Source organism: Bemisia tabaci, chromosome 1 (assembly GCF_918797505.1).
Source record: "Bemisia tabaci chromosome 1, PGI_BMITA_v3".
NCBI classification, from domain to species: Eukaryota; Metazoa; Arthropoda; class Insecta; order Hemiptera; family Aleyrodidae; genus Bemisia; species Bemisia tabaci.
The window spans coordinates 75096799-75115795 of NC_092793.1; the positions used below are offsets into that span (position 1 = coordinate 75096799).

The 18997-nt window shown below is 40.4% G+C and overlaps 1 protein-coding gene across 6 annotated transcripts in view; it reads right to left on the reverse strand.

Annotated features, from left to right (window-relative positions):
- Mp (collagen XV/XVIII-type protein multiplexin) overlaps nt 1–18997 on the reverse strand; it is a 240236-nt gene that overhangs the window by 184879 nt on the left and 36360 nt on the right. For all 6 annotated transcript variants that reach the window (XM_072306170.1, XM_019050525.2, XM_072306167.1 and 3 more), the window contains exons 4-5: nt 16155–16387; nt 11231–11527 (exon numbers count right to left, since the gene is read on the reverse strand). In XM_072306170.1, coding sequence (XP_072162271.1) covers nt 11231–11527; nt 16155–16387 — 530 coding nt within the window. The remainder of the gene's footprint in view (nt 1–11230; nt 11528–16154; nt 16388–18997) is intronic.

Consider the following 18997-nt stretch of genomic DNA (forward strand, 5'->3'; position numbering starts at 1 on the left):
AAGGGGCTTGGAGGACAAGGCGCATAAGTGCAGTTTGCTTTTTTTTTTAAAAAAAAAGAGATAATGATTTCTAGAAAAACTAGTTTTCATGCATAAGCTGTGAAAAAATCGCTCCCAAATTCCAATTTATAGGCATCAAAAAGTCAGTTTGAACGTTTTTTTCTTCCATAAGGATCCATGCATTTTCGAAACTTCAAATTCGTATTTCTCGAAATAGCAAAACTCGCACTTGTGCGCCTTGTCCTCCAAGCGCCTCATCTGACGGTAACATAAACCGTTCACCTATATTAGAAACCGAAAAATACGACGAAAAGAATCATTATCGCAGGTGATCCTGGCTTGAGCTCTCTTTTCACGTGCTCGCACGCTTCTCATACCAACGGCGTGGCGTGAATTGCGATATATCGATTGTTATGCCATTTAAACCTATGGTAAAGAATCGATTGTTAAGGTGTTCGCTGCGAACACCCTGTTCATCGATCCTTTTCCATAGGTTTAAATGACAGATCAATCTATATATCGCAAAGCACGCCACGCTACTGTCTCATACGCTTCCGGAATATGGATCGAAGCCAGGGAAGATGATAAACGGTTCCATTTTTCAGTGTTGATTGCGAGGCAAGATGTTAAGTGTCGTGTAATTTAACTCGCACCAAAGATAAACTAAACGTATTTATTTGCAAACAAAAAAGGAGGGCGCGGGGGTGAGAGTGGATGATGCGAAGCTCAAGCTTGACTTGGGGCGATATCATTTCGCGTCACTTGTGCCGCACCGACTCTCTCTTGAAGCGGCTCTGAGCTGAGCTGTTTTGTGGCTCCGAGCAGCGCAGTCAATTCTGTTTTTCCACCCTCATTGCTCCTCGTTCATCATTTCGCTGCGCGCACTCCCCGCATGAAACATCCCGATTCACCGCATTGGATCTCGATCAATTGGACTACATTTTCAAAGCGGAAACTGCTATTTTTGACTCATTTCACACCCGATTTATGTGTCATTAATTTCCCTTTGCAGATAGGTGATTTTATGGACTAATTAGAAATAGTAGTTCCTTACTCTTGCGTGTACTCTAATTGGACTACCTACATTTGGAAATTGCTGATTTCACACACGATTTGTGTGTCATTAGTTTCTCTTTGCAGATAGGTGATTTTATGGACTACACTGAAAAAAAAAAAAAAAACTCCTGCCGTGGGAGCCGCAATTTCGGGCTGTATAGACAAACCGTCCGTTCCGGGCTCAAAGGCCAAAAATTCCGGCTGCTGGAGCCATAACTTCGGCCTCTGAACCGGAGCAATCGAAGCTACGCCTCCAGCAGCCGGAATTTTCGGCCTTTGAGCCCGGAACGAACGGTATGTCTACATAGCCCGTAATTGCGGCTCCCACGGCCGGAGTTTTTTTTCAGTGTAGTTAGAAATAAAATTTCCTTAATGTTACGTGTGGTTTAATTGGACTACATTTTGAAATCGGGAACTGCTACTTCTGGTGTGGTAAAGGACCGATTGTTAAGGTATTCTTTCTGAACACCCGTTTTACCGATACTTTTTCATAGGTTTAAACGGCAGATCAATCAATATATTCCAAAGCTTCCCACACTCCTGATTATGAGCTATTATATCAACTCTCTGAGGACTCGAATCTCAAACTTGACAAAGTGAAGTGTGAAGACACTTCGAGAGAATCCGGTTACGCGTGACTTAAAAACCAGCAGTTTCATTTAATTGTGCTGCGCCGTAGCCGTATGCATACTTTTACATCAAGCAACTATTTTAACTCCTCGGAGATCAAATTGCATAGCCACGAAATTGAAGGAGTTTTAAATACACGCACCGATTTGTGGTGTTGCGTGGTTACTGCGTGGTATTGCCTTATAGAGGTGTGCTTTTACGTGCCGACGAGTTTATGAAATGACCAGTGGCGAGGTATGAATGATCGATTATCGATATTTCCACATTCGAAGCCATGGTAAAGAACGATTATTAAAGTGAAGTTCGTTGCGAACACTCCGTTTATTGATCCTTTTCCATAGATTTAAATGACAGTTCAATCGATATATCACAAAACATGCCACGCCACAGAAAATGACGTGCATTTTTCACAATTCAACGTGACTCGGTGCGAGTCTGATGGCTAATAGTTGAGTCTGTAATATTTTATCATTTGAAATGACAATAAATCCAACAAACTTTACAAAAGCTTCAAAATCATAAGTTGAAAACCGTCGACGCCGCAAGTTTTAAAAATCATACCAAACACAGTGCGGCAGGCGCGGAAAGCATAGTAGTGCCTTACAAGACCGTGGGATACTTCATGCATTGCGCGTACAGCACGGTGCGCGCGGCGGGTAGTATAGCGCCTTACAAGTCTGCAGGATACTCCATGCATTGCGCGTTTACCACGGTGCGCGCTCAATTCGTTGAAAAGTCGTATTTTCTTGGTGTTGAATCAATCCCGGTGTTCACAATTTCCGAACAGTGTACACCGTGAGCATTCAATCCTAGGATTACAGGATTGTAGAGATTTCGCAATCCTGTACGTTTTTCGGTGTAAATATGATTTTTCCCGGCCGTTTCGAGGAATCAGTCCGCTTTTGATCTTAATGAATCTTGATCTTAATGAAAATAATGAAGAAATTAGAATAAACGAATATATCGGGTCTAAATTTTCTTTGATTTTGTTTGAAATCAGGCGCTTCTAATTATTTGCCCCATTTCAAAGATAACAGGAAAAGAATAGAAAACAGGGCTGGCTGTACATTATACATAATCGCATGTATCGATAATCGCATGTATCGATAATTGCATATACAGCGATGCTGCGGCGGCGGTTGCTTAGCAACCCTGAGCCCGTTCCTTTCCCCAATTTTCCCATTTTTTGACGATAAAATCCCGAAATCACGGCCGGGATAAAATTGAAGTACCCAGTGTCACCCACCAAACTGGAGAGGACCTGTACACAAATTTTAGGGCAGATCGGACAAAGGGTACGACCTCCATTTCGTGAAAACCGTCAAAACTGACCTTTACTTTATATATAAGATAAAGAGTGCATATACGAACCAAAATCGCTGGGACGGAAACAAACTGTTCCGAAGGTGGTAAAACGGAGTTTCTGTTTGATCCGATCAAAAGATTTCCGTTAATTAAAATCGCGACAGGCGAAAAAACCGAGGACCCTCCAGTTAATTACAGGGGTGACAAACGCGTTGAGTAGGATGATTTTAATTTTGACTACATTTAACTCACTAAAAGAAGCGAAATCTGTTAGGAGTTTCGTCTCGTGAAATTAAAGGTTTGCGTCGGAGTAATTTATTCAATTATTAATTACTTGTTCAAGGGAAGTAATTTAAAATTTTAATGAAGTTACTCCGTTTGGAGAGAGTTGGAATACAAAGGAGGATAGTCGAGAGAGCGAGGGGAGGGGGGGGGGTTGATGCAGCCACGCGCTAGCATAAATAAAAGGAGTTAGTGCAGTCAAGATTATTGTTAACTTTTCGGAGTCAAAACTGGGACCTCAGATAAACAGTCGCTTCTTTTTAGCTGGAATAAAATACCCTCGATTCGTGGACGTAATAATGAGCGTAATGAGCACCAAGACAGTGGCTCTCACTCAAATTTTAAAAAAATAAACGTAATAAACACGCTTTGACCAAGCTCATCCCCGTTTTAACAACACACTATGATTATGTTACGTTATGTATGGCTGACAATAATGGTGTGTTTTTTTAGTTCTTTAATGTTCAGGTTCAATTATTTTCTCTCTCTCTCTCGCTCCCTCTCCCCCTCTCTCCCTCTCCCTCTCCCTCCCCCCCCCCTCTCCCCCTCTCTCCTCTCTCTCTCTCTCTCTCTCTCTCTCCCTCTCCTCATTTACTTTTTTTTTTTTAAAAAAAAAATTTAGTAGCAGCACTATAAGTAGTCCGCACTGAAAGGCGGAGTCAGGTGAGCTACTCAGTCTATTTTTAAAGGGGTGATCGGCTTCGATACCTCTGATTTTATGAACGAGCCAATGTGTACCTGAGATTTAACCCATAACCATTACCCTAAACCAATCGCTGACTCTACCCCTCAGCCCGCTACTTTCGTGACTTCGACGTAACCTAATTTTTTGGATAATATCCACCTAATATCCGCATCTAGATTACAATTCAACGGATTTAGCCTGAAATTTTGCTAAGTTCTTACAGTAAGTTACAAAAAATGAATGAAGGTAACCATAAAAGTCATGTCTGCAGGTACAAGCGCATGCCTCCCGCAAAAACAACATGAGGTTCAACGAAAATCCAACCCAATTAGTTTATGCACATCCTCCGATTTACGTGGGACTCATTAGAGCAAATTGACCTTAATGCGCACCTTCACGGAAAAAAAGTGTCAGGTGTCATCTCATAAAATTGCGGTACTACCCCAATTTCTTGGATGATATAGAAATTATCAAATAATTGTAGCAGCACCGCAAAATTTGAGTTAGTAACCTAATTTATTGGAGTAAGTACTACCACAGTTAATTGGAAATGTCCATATCATCCAACAACCCCTTGCTCTTTATTTCTCCCTATAATGCTTAATGCAGTTCCCGCTAGGCACATCTGCGGTAATGTCAAAGAAAAATGTTCATTCTGTTTAAGGCTCCTATCAAGGCAACTTCAATGTCACTATTCTACTAGAATTATCCAGAATCCAACCTCCACAAAAGATGTGTAAGTACACACACCTAAGACACTCATCAATTTCTTCAGCTTCCATTTTATTACATCCTCCCAAAATATCCTCAAAATGTTCATTGTGCGGTTTCGTTGATGGGCAAAACGTTTCCTATGGACCTGCGGGCCGATTATTGAAATTTTGTTCTCCCAGTGATCAACTGGAGAGAACTTTCCTTTCACTCTGGGCCGTTTAATCAATGTAAAATCTCGTAAAATCTCGATCGCTAGTGAGATTTTCCTCTGTTCTCTTGTAAAAAATCGCTTGAAAGAGCGATTTTTTGTATGTGTGAGTGCGCTCCCATAAGATCTGATGTAACCGCTTATCGTATTAGTGCGTATTTTACAGGGGTTTTTCGAGACTATCGATAGTCGCTGTTCGATACGTCGATACGTCGATTCAATTCTAGACATACCAACCCTTTCCTACAAAATACCCTGTTCCTTCTGAGTTTCCTTAACTTAATTGCCTTCTTTAACTCCGTTTCTAAATAAACTGTATTAATTATCTGAAGTTCTTTATATCTTAAAGCTTCAATTTCCAATATGAATTTCCTAACTTTTTCACCATTTTCCTTATAAAACAAAATCAATTTACGTATGTACTTTTTACCCTTGTGTTTAGCGCTTGTTTCATTTGTGCGTCAGCTTTGATACAATGGCGGATTGTTTACGTTCATTTTATAGTTGAGCATTTTCCAATTTTTTCCTTTAAATCTCTTCGAAAAAGTCCCAAAATGACTTAGCACTCTTTAAATACCTAAGTAATTCACCCCTTCAACTTAACATTGATGGTACTTTGGATGGTTCCACCTTTTGCAGTGAGAGAAACTGAATTGCCGAGTTTCTGAGCTGGCTATGGCTGGCTCCTTGGTTTGTCCGTGTCCTTCGGTTTGATTTGTGATTTGTGCAACTTCCTTAATGGATAATCTTACTTATCAAAATACTCTTTGACTGTGCGTGGAGTGTAATTTTGTCTTGAGTCTTGACAGCATTAGCACCATGTGAATCAAAATTTCAATCAACTCCATTTTTGCCGCAGGGTAGGGATCCTTTAGCTATCCTACCGCTATCAGAGTGCTGTCGAGAAACTAATCACAACTGTCGGTATGTTCTGTTGAGCAGTTATGTAAATATAAAACGGTTGTATTTGTTAGTCAATTTCTTTTGTATGTGAACAATAACTGAATGTCCAGAATTCCAAACATCTGACTGTATCTCAAGTATATGTCGGAAATATTTATCAAGGTCAGAGTTTGTGAATCCTTGGCAGCAGTTAATGAATTTCCCCTAAGTAACAACTTCGCTCAACAAAGTTTGGTAAGTAAGTACAGCTCAGATCCACCATCGTACACATATAATTACATATTAGTTTAAAATCAGTGCGAGTAATGTTTTGAGGGTAAAGTGTTCTCTATTCTCCAACATTTATTAGCTGGGGTGCGAATTGCGCGGAGGCTGAGAGGTACTTGTTATTTTTCTAGATTTTTCAGATTTGCAATTTTTGTGGAATACTTACTGTGACTTTGGCACACATTCTAAAATTAACAAGAAATTCCACAAAAGTTTGATCAGCGCGTTGTGCTGACCTTCTTGCGAGAACCTAGCCCGAAGCTGAAAATTGCAGAGGCATGAAACAATGTTCACTTTGGTTTGTGAGATTTTCTTATAAACTTGGCATCCTCATATTTGTCCGACTTTTACCAAAATAATCTTGAAATTATCTCTCCCATCACCACATAGCAACAAAATTAGCATAAACATTCTTGATAAGAGGTGGCATAGTATCCAGAGACCCCTGAGAGTTTTGTATTAAATACTAATGATGCTCCTCTGGCAGAATTAAAAATTGACCATTCTAAACTACATACTCATATCAACAGCTCTTGCTGACAACAACCTGCTACCTTCATCAACTTAATCTAAAGTTTAGAATAATAGATAAGCCGCCAACTAATGTACTATCATTTCCATGCAAACAGTCAACCTTGTATTTATTGAGGAATGATAAATACAGTTTTTACTATGCCTTAGAGTTCTTACCATAATTCTTACCATTTGGAGTCAGGAAATAAAAATAATTGCTTCATTGTTTGCATTTTTATTGGCCAACTAAGTTCACAGTGGAACTTTCGTCTACTTGGTGTTAATGAAGGTGAATATTTATTCTACTCTTATTTGGATGAGAATTACCTAGGTACATCAAATAGGTATGACATACTGTGACACTGGGTGCCGCTACTAGGTACTCTACTTATATTTCAACGATACTGGAAAAATTCATAACTCAGGTAAGGGCGTTATCTTGCAAGCTACAGAGCTAGTAATTAGTCATATTTCGATCCTTTGAGATTCTTTCATCATTCAGAAATAAAAAACTAAATTCAGCTGGAACAGGCACATTTCTAGGAAGGAATGTGACGGATCATTTATATCTAATTTATATCTCATCGTCATCTCACTTATCAAACAATGCTTCTCGTCCTCATCTTGTTCTAATCTTGTTGAGAGCAGGCGAAGATTTGAAATGCGTGCTACAGATTCGGTAGTCGCCTGGCAAAAGTGGTACCCGCCTGACGTCACAAAACTTCAAGATGGCAACAAAAATCAAACTGGGACAATCATCAAAGAAAAGGACTGTGGTGGTTACAAAGGAATACCTAAATGATCATTCATTTTTTCGAACCCTTATAATTTAAAAAAATTAATTTGAAGTGAAGTACGTATTTGGAGACTTTACACTTTACTGGGAGAACATCCAATGCCCAGCATGAGCATTGGAAACGTCATTCGTGAACTCAAAATGACCGACTTGTTGTGTTTGTCTGGCGGACGTATAGGTTAAACGGCGGAGCGTGATTGGTCGGCTGTTTCTTATCACTGCTGTGTCGTGCCGTCAGGTGGAATAGACGACATCCTATCGGAAACTCAAGAGGTGCCTTTAGCTTGCCGTGAATTTCACCTGACAAAGGCACGACAAAGCAGCGATCAGACATAGCCGACCAATCATAATCCGCCGTTTAACCTGCACTCGACAAACATAAAGTTCCAATAATCGACCCGCTGCATGGGTGTTACCGTGGAAATTTTGACACTATCTTGTTTGACACGAGGAAAAAGAAGAGAAAGAGAAACAAGCAGTGAACTCCAACACAATGTGTTGATAAGGCGCGTCATTAACTCGCACATATCAACCCCTTTAGTTTTCATTTACAGAGATTTCAAAAAAGGCAAGCAGCACAACAAGAGAATTCACGATCCAACACTGCAAGGTCAACGACGCACCTTCACGAGACCGTGTATTGTGAATCTAGAAAGCTATCCGAACAAATTTAAGTTTTTTGATCTGCCTCAAGCAAAATCGTATCAGATTCTTGAAGAAAAGTGCTACGGAAAAATTTAAGCGAAGAAAGGAAAAATTCTGTCGAACTCCTAGAAGATAAAGTCGATTTAAAGGTATTTTGGGGCTAAAATACCCAAATTACCGGTATTATAAATACCGTTATATTATTGAAAAGAAATTGACTCGATATAAATGCAATTGTATTAAATATGTCTTGATTTTGTTATTTTAAACGTCTTTTCATGCAAAGAAGCTCAACCATGTCCATGCTTTATTCATTCATGAATTGAAAGTAAGCAATCCACATCCCGAAAATCTACCGATTTGCCGTAAAAAATCGCAGAAACTTGATATACCAGGTCGATGTACCCACTCTTTGAATTAACTTCACATAACAGTATGATTAGTTCTTTTCTAGATTTTGAGAAAAGAATCACGTCGGGGTCACCACTTTGTTGAGCTCAAAAAAAGGTCAACAATATTAAGTATAGATAAATCAACACATTTTTATTAATAATACCTTTTTAAGGATAAATTATGACTGGAAGAATCATACAAGCAGGACTTCTTTTTTTATATATTGGGTTAAGATGAAGAGAAAAAGTGGTCGCCACGGAGACCATTTAGCATAGCATATGCTTCAACAGATACCAACTTTTGAAAAGTATAACCGAGGTTACAGATCTGTCAAAGCAACGTTTTGAACAAAACGGAGGAGTTAAATTCTCATTCCGAGAGTGCCGACCTGCTCAGCCATCCTCGAATCAATTCGCTTGATTCTGCTTATATATGCATATTTTAAATCAGCGCGTCGCATTCTTAGGCTTTTTTTAAAAAAACCAAGTAACGTAGACTCTTGGTATTCACTGCACATAAACTAGCGACCCCCAGAATGAGAAACAACTTTAAATCATAATTATTGATGGATAAATAAACTTTTTACACGCTTTGGAAAATCTCAGAAGTTCGCGGTAGTCACTTTTCGGTAAGGAACTAAGGGACTCGGTTATTGTATCGAGCAGGGTTCGAAACGATCGCAAAGGCGGTATACTACGTATACGCGCCAAAACCCTGCAAGATTTTCTTTTTTTCTCTTTTCTTCCTCTTTTAGCTCTTGTTCTTCGTCATCCTCTGCTTCTCCTTATCCTTCTCTTAGTGTATTTGCCGAAGGAAATACAATATTTGGAAGTATTTATGCTAAATGGAACTATGTGCAAGAGGAAAGATGAGGTGCGCTCGTTAGTTGAGGGCCATAAGAATGAATGGGAATTTAAAAGCGCCAGTGACGTCAGCAGCGACGATCGAGCCCGGGCGGGACGAGGAGATCAATGGCGGGACTCTTTAAATCATGAGCCCTGTCCACAAGGCTCTTTGTCGCATGCCCACGGCTCACGAGTTAGCGCTCAATTCCTTTTGATTTAATGTAGAATCCCGCTTTTCCATGTTATCATAAGGAACTATATCCACTTTTACATTGTTCTTTATGCAGTTTGTGCGAGCGCATCCCATCTTACCCCTTGCACATAGTTGCTTTTAGCATAAAAAAGTCCATTTCTTCCTTTCCTTGTGTGTCAATACAGAATGCTGCGATTCCCGTAAAAAAAATTGTACCACATAGCGTGAATCGCGGCTAGACGGTGCATAAAAAAACCACTCAGCTGAGGGAATCAATTTCAATAAGCACGAGGACCACACAAAACAGACAATCCCTCTTTCGTAGCTGCAAGCGAGTGGAGGAGAACTCTGGACGGTAATCATGAGGTTAGCCCCGTGTCGGCGAGACATGCGCATGCGCTGCGCATTCCTCGTTGTCCGGTCGGCAGCAAAGATCGCGGCCCACCGGCGAGGAGGCAGAGGATTCGGTTAGAAGCGGCAACTTTAGAACGAATGTATCCCTTCTTGTTTTCCGCCCATTGCCAGACTAGCGCCGGGGGCCGGGGCATCGGCCGGTGGTGGGGGAGGGGGAGGGCAGCGACTCAACTTGTTTTACAAACAATGAGGTCCTCGACTTATTCAAATTAGCCCTCATAAAACGGCTCTGATTCACCGGCCCGGAGAACCACGTATCCACGTATGGTTCCCATTGGAGAAACGTTTTTCTTGCTCAGTAGGGCGAGGAGATCTTCGTCCTGGCAACCGCAGCTCCAGAATCAGCTGCTAACGCAAATCCTAAAAGATGAAGGTCCAGAGACCCTTGCTCCTGCACTAGAGTAACCGAAGAGAGCAGTAACAACCAAATTTAGATTTCTTTAAATTCCCAATGAGCTGATCTTAATACAAAACAGCTTATTTGGTATGGTCATGTTCAGAGAATGGCAAGAGAACGGTTGCCGAAGAAGGTCCTTGATTGGGTTCCTCCTGCGAGAGGGCGCAGAGGGCGACCAATGAGAGGTTGGAGGGAGGGAATTGAAGCAGAAATGTTAAGGTGCTCATTGCCACAAGGTTTGTGGTTCGACAGAGAGCAGTGGAGGTTAGGAGTCGTAGAGCGCGAGAGAGTGCTACAAAGCGACCTATATGTATGTGTCTGATGTTAATAAACTGAGCTATTGCGCTAAATCAGAAAAAATCGCCATGCTTGCGAAGTACCAGGGTTGTTAGAGAGTCGAAAGTAGAAACTGGCATCGTTTCTAACCAAACAGCAGTAAATCACATTATCCCGCGACAGAGCCGTACCTACTGCTGAATTGTGTAAAACAAATGGTACCCTTTTCTGACTGTTCATAACATGATAAATTCATTTTCTATCTAATCAAGTAAGTGATGTAATATATTCCGTTGCGAATCTAAAAAAATGTACACACCGAACAAACTTGAGGAATTTTGACGTGTCTTCATCTAATAAAATTATTGGAAGGACAGAAGATCACGATCAATTGGATCGCGTTTAGCAGAAAGGAACCAAGCCACATCAGATATTGCCAAATGTAACCGGGTAATTTTTATTTTTTTTTTTTCCAGAAGGACGTTTGTGCGGATTCCTTTGAAAGTTTTACGGAATTTGCTTCGTATTATGTGCAAAAAATTCACTGAAAGCACAAAAATCCGCACAGCCGTTTTCATGTAGGAAATTAAATCGCTCGATTACCTAAATTTGGCGATAGCTCATCTGGCTTGAATTTTTTCTGCTTAACGCGGTCCAATCACTCGATTACTAAAAAATTAAAAGAGAAAAAAGAAAAATAGTAAGTACCTGGAACGGAGAGTTAATGATTGGACCTGCTTGACCGATGTACAGAGTTGAGGCTGAATCGAAAACAAGCTCCATAGGCACCCGGTTTACTCGGATTTCCTGGGATTTTTTGCACGAGGCTAAGACGACTTCCTCCTTCTTCACGCGGATAAGAAACTCGAAGTATCTTCTCAGCTTGAAAGGGACCGTGAAACTTGCTATCATCTGGGAAACGGACAGCTTTGGGTCGGTGTAGTAGAGATTTACATTCATCGACTGCTCGCTCGTTGGCTCTAATCTTACACCCAACTGCACAACCTGTCGATCACAAAAATATGGTTTAAAATTGAGAAAAACTTGAAAATAGTTTATCATGAATTCATTCAGTAGCTGTCGACTTATAGTTGGATCGCATTTCGCAAAAGAGAACCAGCGCCATCACAGTGCTGTAACAATGTTGCTTTTTCATAATTACCTAAAAAATCTCCCAGAATATCACATTGTTTTTAAGATTTTGTTTTCGCATTGTTTTTGTATTTTGTTGTTTTATTGTTTGTTTCACATTGTTTCGTAAGTCTAATGATTTTAATTTCGATTTTGACAGTTTACTTTTATTTACAGATACTTTTTTTTTTTGCTATGCTACTATTTAGTAGATGAGTTAAATGGCCAAACTGTAAAGGACCAAAAACTGTTAATTTTAAAGGGAAATAACTGTGTAAATTTTAATACTGTACCTACATTAAATATTTTTAAAAGAAAATCAAAAGTTGCACGATTTCGAAAACGCTGCACTCGCGCTGGTTCCTTTTTGCTAAATGTGATCATTTTTCAACTCAGTGCGTTTGACGATGAAGAATATATAGTTTACAATGAGAATCATTGATCATTTTCATTTGTATGAAAAAAAAAAAAAAACCATTAAAGAACAACAACAACGGACGAGCCCCCAAACTTGCATCTGGTCAAGCTCTGATTTCTGGTTTTTACATTAGTATTGGCAGATATAAACAGAATTTGATTGGCGAGTCACCTTAGATTTTAGGACGAGGCATTGCAACCGTGCAAGGGAACATCATCCGTATGTCTTATTAATAAACAGCAAATCGGAGGATCGGTAACTTCGCTCTGACTTTATCCCCAAATCGATTGTGCAGTTCCGCTACGCTTGAGCAATTGTGTATAAAAAAGCTAAAAAGCAGTTGCGGGCTATAACCGCAGTATTTCTCCTTAATGGTCCGATTTCCAGACTTTGGCGCGCTCGGCCGAGATGCTCCGAAGTCTCGACGCAATTGCACGATAGTGCCACGAAAATCGGGTGTCGGGAAGATAATCAATTTTCCTCGGATGTGATAAATGCGAATCGTCGCACAAGCTGGCACCGTGGTAACCACGCGAATGTAAAATTGGAACTATTCGCGTTCAATAGAGTCGCCTTCAATTCGATACTTATGCACACCTCTGCACACTTCGATGCGCAGCTGCCTCCTTGTGCCGATGTATGAATGAATTAAATTCAGGGATAATACGTACATTTTAGACTTATTTATGGTATCTTGGAGGTTATTGCTCAGATTCGCTTGATGATGACTAATTAATGACCAAAATGTGCTCACCCGGACATTTATAAGTCATCATTTTGCAATGAGCAATTATTTGGTCAATAAGTAGCTCAGCAACCATCATTAGGCTGAATCTGGCAATGACTTCTGAATTTATCTTTTCCCTGAACCGAATAAATTATTTAGATTTTTAAGTGCAGACTCTCTAAAATGTATTCTTCCTAGAAATAATTGAATTTGCGATGATTAAATATAATACTAAACCAGATATTCTTTTATTTAGACGTAGGGACTGCCCCTTCATATTTTCTCCTTAAGTAACTACAAGGTGATTGTCTCAAGTTGGCTACAATGTTTCCCATCCAGTTGCGTCCATTATGAATAATCAATTCTAGTAAAAGCAGCAATTAATTCAATAAATATTCAACTGGCTCATTGTCTACCTTTACACGGAAATGATAAAACGTTGGAATTTATGCTGGCATGGTGCTGCTAAATGCACGTTTACTGAATGGGAAAAAACATCCGAAGCGCCTTCATTTTTGTTTGTGCACCACGCACAGCTCTTGAGCATGTATAGTTGTATGTCATTTAATCATGACTTCCAGTATGATAGTGAAGCGCTAAAATGTATCAGTAGGTGCCGAGCGGCTACTTACACGCGAAACGAGAGCTTGACCAAACTCGAGTTTGCGGGCCCGACCAGATGGATTGTTGCAATTGTCTGAGTAAAAGGAGATGAAGGATGAAGAAAAGCACTAAATAAGAAAAAGAAAAAAAACGAAGAAAAATAAGGCGATTAGTAGGTGATTTGTAGGGAGAAGATGAGAAAGAAGAAGAGAATAAAAAACGGGATTTCTGAAATATTATAAAAATAAAAGAAATTAAACAAATGCCTTAAAAAATTGGCATCCCTATGCAGTCGGCGTCCCACGACTTTCCGTACGCTTTGTGCTCTTTGCGACCTGAGACAGAAAATTTCATGAAAAATAAGAATATGAAATTTATGCCTGGAATATCCATATATTGACATTTTCCGCTATTATTTTTTGATCATGAAATTTCAGACACTTTTTGAAGTTTTATCGAATTTTTACGTAAAATTGAACAAGATGTTTCAAAGGCGAACTCAGCTTGCGAGCCTGGCCTCTAATCCGTGGGGTCTGTAGGACAAGGATGATACTGCCGTGATAAGGAAGAACGCCGTATGAGCCTTCAGACGTTGCCAAGTTTCCTCCGATAAAAACCGAATTTACAGGTAAAATTGCGAATATTATTTTTCAAAATTCTCAAACGATTTTTTACGCAATTTAGTCTAAAATATCTGGAAATTTCGAGGAAAAATATACATAAATGTTGTCAAAAATACGTCTTTTAACAAGGGAAATTTGGCAACTCTCGAATGTTCTTCCTTCGGCGTTCTTTCTTAGCACGGCAGGATTACTCAAGGAGCGATTAGTAGAACGTATTTCTGCCAAACAGAACGATGTGCGAGTGGTAAAGATTGAGTGTGCTCTAAACCCTGGTAAAAATTGGCAGTAGAATGTGTGTTCCAAAATACTATAGAGATAGACCTAAAGCCAGCTGTAAGATTTCCAATAGCTTCTGTAGCCGGCTGTACAATTTCTTATAGCCTTTTATAGCCGATGGCGATTAAGCAACAGCCAGACGATAAAGTTTATGCTAAACGTTACTAAATACGGATACTAGGACTTAGTTAGTTTTTGGACTACCGCTCTCTTTTTGTGCCGTAGTATCTTGATTTATTTTGCGAGGAAAGCTCCGTACTTTTGAAGGATGCCTGTCATTCTTATTATGTTGGAGTAGCCTTCAATTTCTTATGGTACTGTGCAATACCTCTGGTGTGAAATAGTTGCTTCAGACGCCGTGGCACGCTGCGACGCGGCGGGCGGGCAGATAGCGCGAAGCGCGCATTGGCGCCTACAAACCTAACAGGGATACTTCACGCATTGCGCAATGCGTGAAGTATCCCTGTTAGGTTTGTAGGCGCCAGTGCGTCGCCGCCAATGCGTGAAGTATCCCTGTTAGGTTTGTAGGCGCCAATGCGTCTCCGCTCCGCTCTTGATGAAAAAACAATATGTTTTAAAGGAAAATATAATGTGTGTTTTGTAAATATTAAGGTAGTTCCGTATCAAACTTAATGATTTCCAAAGCACACGAATTTCTACACAATTTCTTATAGCCTTTTATAGCCAATGGCGATAAAGTGTAAGGCCCGGCGATAGGAACTATAGCCCGACTGTATACTTTTTTATAGCTTCGTATCCCGGCCATATGATTTGCTCCGCTTTCTACAGCCAGCTATAGGATTTTCAATAGCCTTCTTTAGTCGGCTATAAGAACTCCCATGGTATTTTGAAACGCAGCTCGTATCGTCAATTTTTACCAGGGAAAAGCTGCATAAGGAGCAGTGTTAAAGTGGGGTAAGCGGGATTTTACATTCTATCAAACCGGACTTTGTCCACTGATTGCGACACTCGTGAGCTATGGGCATGTGACAAGAGCGTTGTGAACAGGGCTCATGAGTTAATGACTCAACAGGGAAATAGCGAAACAGGAGCGACTACTTAGTCGCAACTAACGTCTCTGGTGCTTTATAATTCCTATTCATTCCTACGACCCTCGACTTACGGGCATACCCCTTCTTCCCCACCGTTCTCTGGTTCCTTTTGGCAGAAATACGTCCAGCGGCCACTTATAGAAATTGATAGACAAAGCTATAGACAAAGAGGACGAGGGGCTACGGAGGGATCCTTTCGGTGGAAGCAGGTGGTTGCAATGGACAAAGGAGGTAGGTATTAGACTAACTGACGGCAACCCGCAAGGGACCCTATACTTAGTCCATCAGTTTTCCTCTCGATCTAGGACAACCTCCCGTTCCAATCAGGATCGTTCCATGCTTCCTATGTCTTTTTTGTCTATCGCTTCATCAGCCCGCAGGAAGTCCGGAACGCTGGAGACAGAGATAAGCATTTCTGCAGTTTCACCATAGTTTAGATCGTGATTATGTCTTTCTTGTCTACTACTTTGTCTATCAATTTCATTAATCAGCCCGCAGGAGACTGATTATTGAAATTGATAGACAAAGCGATAGACAAAGAGGACATAGGAAGTGTGGAGCGATCTTATTGGTTGACATGGTTGGTTCTTACAGACTAAGGAAGAAAATGATGGACTAACTGTCGGGTCTTTAGTGGGTTGCTGTTAGTTAGTCCATTGCCTACCCCTATGTTCATTGCGACCACCTGCTTTCACCAATAGGATCCCTCTAAATCCCTTTAGTCGTCTTTGTCTATAGCTTTGTCTATCGGTTTCAATAATCGCCCCGCAGTTGTGGATGTCCGTGCAGGTCCCTGACTCACCGTTTCCAGGGGGTTGACGATGGCGAAGACGAAGCCGCCTTTGAGGGAGTCGAGGCGGGCGGCGATGCGGATGGCGAACTCGGCGTCCAGTTTGTCCGGCAGAAGCATCCGTTGCGGGAGCTTGTTGTCCGAGCCCGGCTGGAGCTCCACCACCGGGAACCCATCCGGCCCGTCCACCATTTTCGTCCGGGTGTCCGTCAAAACCGTCACAGCGTCCAGCAAATTCACGTTCCCTGAAATCATAAACAAATCGAATATATGGACAGAGTTAAGCAGAAAGGAACCAACCCACATTTTGGAAAAAATTGAGTTATGAGTGGTTTCAAACTCAACCACTGCTCTACTATCTATCGCCAAAAATTCAAAGTTTTTGTTGGAGCAAATTTTGCAGAAATTGAATTGGAAGTTTATCTTTTACATTGAGTCTTATGCAGGAGCTAAACTTGTAAGCCTCTTTTTCTCGTTCGATCCCGATGTGGCTTGGTTCCTTTCTGTTTAACTCCGTCCATATGTCACTCACCGGGCGCGTATCTCTGCCGCACAGTGGGTCGAGTCAATAGGAGAAGTCAGACAAAATTTGGAAACTTTGAAAGTTTATAACTCCGTATATACGAAACTTTGAGGTTCTAAAAGTGGTTCAATTGATTACCTCGTGAAATTTTCTATTAACATTACCTCTTAAAATTTAAAATGTGACGAAATAAACATCAAAATTTGCAGTTTTAGTCTAAAACGTCATGTCCAACCTCGACTCGACCTATTGTGTGCCGTCTTACCGCAGGAGCGTAAACTCCAGGAATTAAGTTTGGAGGCCCGTTCAAATTAAAGGATGTACATGCAGGGATAGTATGGACCTGTTAAAAAGAAATAATGGCGTGCTAAGTAAAAACACCGTGTAAACATACGAATGCCGCCAAATTTCTTCTTAAAAAGTATTTATTTTCGAAGCGAGTCATGAATGTTTTTCCTTGAAAATTTCAGACGTTTTAGGTCAAATTAAAAACAAAATTTTCAGAAAAATCGGATGAGAAATGCTCCAAGAGCTCCACGACCTAGCCTCTTAAATTATGACAAGTCCATACTCTCCTCACACAGGTACTCTAGTTCAAAAATTGCGTGGCAGCGTGTCTGCCTCTCGGTCAATAGGTTCTGGGTCCCAATTCTGACAATGGCGAAAAATGTTCCACCAAGTGGCTGACTTTCCCCTGACTGACAAGTTTGGAATTCCTTTGTTGTACACTTCATTGCTTCAAAATTGAGAGAGCAGGATTTTTTTTCGAGGTCCAAAATTTAGCCACTTACTAAGCACATATCGACGGCTTAAGTCCGCAACCTAGTATCTCGTTTGCGGTGTTTGAAAATCCCCGCCTCTATATTACTTTTTCAAAGGAGAAAAAATTGACATCATTTCTTGAAGTTTTTGCAGAGTTTTCTTCGCACGGAGAGGAAAAATCACGGCAGTTTTAAAAAATTGCCGTTGAGTAGTTTTCTGTTGAGAAAATAAAGTATGACAAGAAGTCTGCGACGTCGCAAACCAAGATCCGTGGTTGCGAACTTACACCGCCGTCGATGTATGTTTTTCTCCAAAGGCCGATAAGGCCTACTTTGATTTATGTTCCATCGCTAGCGGTAAGTTTGAATTCACCGTTTCTGACATCGATTTTATTCGCTAATTTTCCACTGATAAGAAAATTTGAACATTCTGAACAAGTTTAGCGTTTATTGTGAGTGAGATATTGATGCATTGACCCCGGGACTAAGAACTGTGGAAATGCATTAACAGCAATTTGTAGGCAGTGGCTCACGGCTGAGCCCAGTCCAACGCGAGTATACAACACATAGCAGTAGCGGACAGCATGCCATGGATGGTCATTTCGGCAATGATACCATGCTAAAGAAAAACGTCGTATGAGCCTTCAGATTTTGCCAAATTTTCTTTGATAAAAACGAATTACTTATGAGGAAACTTGTTGATATTTTCTTTTGAATTCTCCAGTGTACAATATGCTATCTAGCTAAAGTATGTTTACATATCAAAGGATAAATAGTGATAATTTTCTTCAAAATTATTAATTTTGAATTGCAGAAATTTAGCAACATCTGAATGTTTATACGTCGTTTTTCCTTAGCACGGCAGTAAAATGGGGAATGGGCATGGCGAGGGCCCAAATCTGGCGCGCTAATTGCGGCTCCGATGAGAACGTAATGCGTATCCGATAGATTTGTTCTCACCGACCTGTGTCAGTTGTCCAATTAGTCGCCGAAAATTTACCAATTCCTCTCGTGCTATTTAGCCTCAACCCCTACCCCTCCACCCCGTCCACAAACCTAGCCTCCGTCGAATCTACCTTGCATACATCGGGAGTGGTGATTTACGTAAAGGCTTCACGCGTTGCCATGACCCTGCCAACAATCATCTTTAAAACTCACTTTTTAAAAGCTCTTAGTAGACATTGAAAAATAATTTTGAAGGAAACTCGTTTCGGTTGTTTTAGTAGTAAAATTTTGGAGAAAGTCTTTGAAAAATGACATTTTCAACATTTTTGTAAACATTTAAAGTGTCAAAAAACTGCTGCTTGTCTTTTGAAAGTTCTTTGATCAATTTTTTACTGAAATTTCACCACTAGTTTTTACTTTAAAAAATTTCGAAAAATGGTCTCTAAAAACATTGGTGCCATTTTTTTTTTTGGATGTCTTTTTAAGAGTATGAGTTTATGAAAAATTCAGCGGTTGTTGCAAAATACATACGACAGTTATGTCTAATAGGTCTGCTACATCGCTCAGCTGGAATGAAAATTTGTCTAATGAAAAACAAGGAGTAAAAAGGATCGTTGCTCTTACAA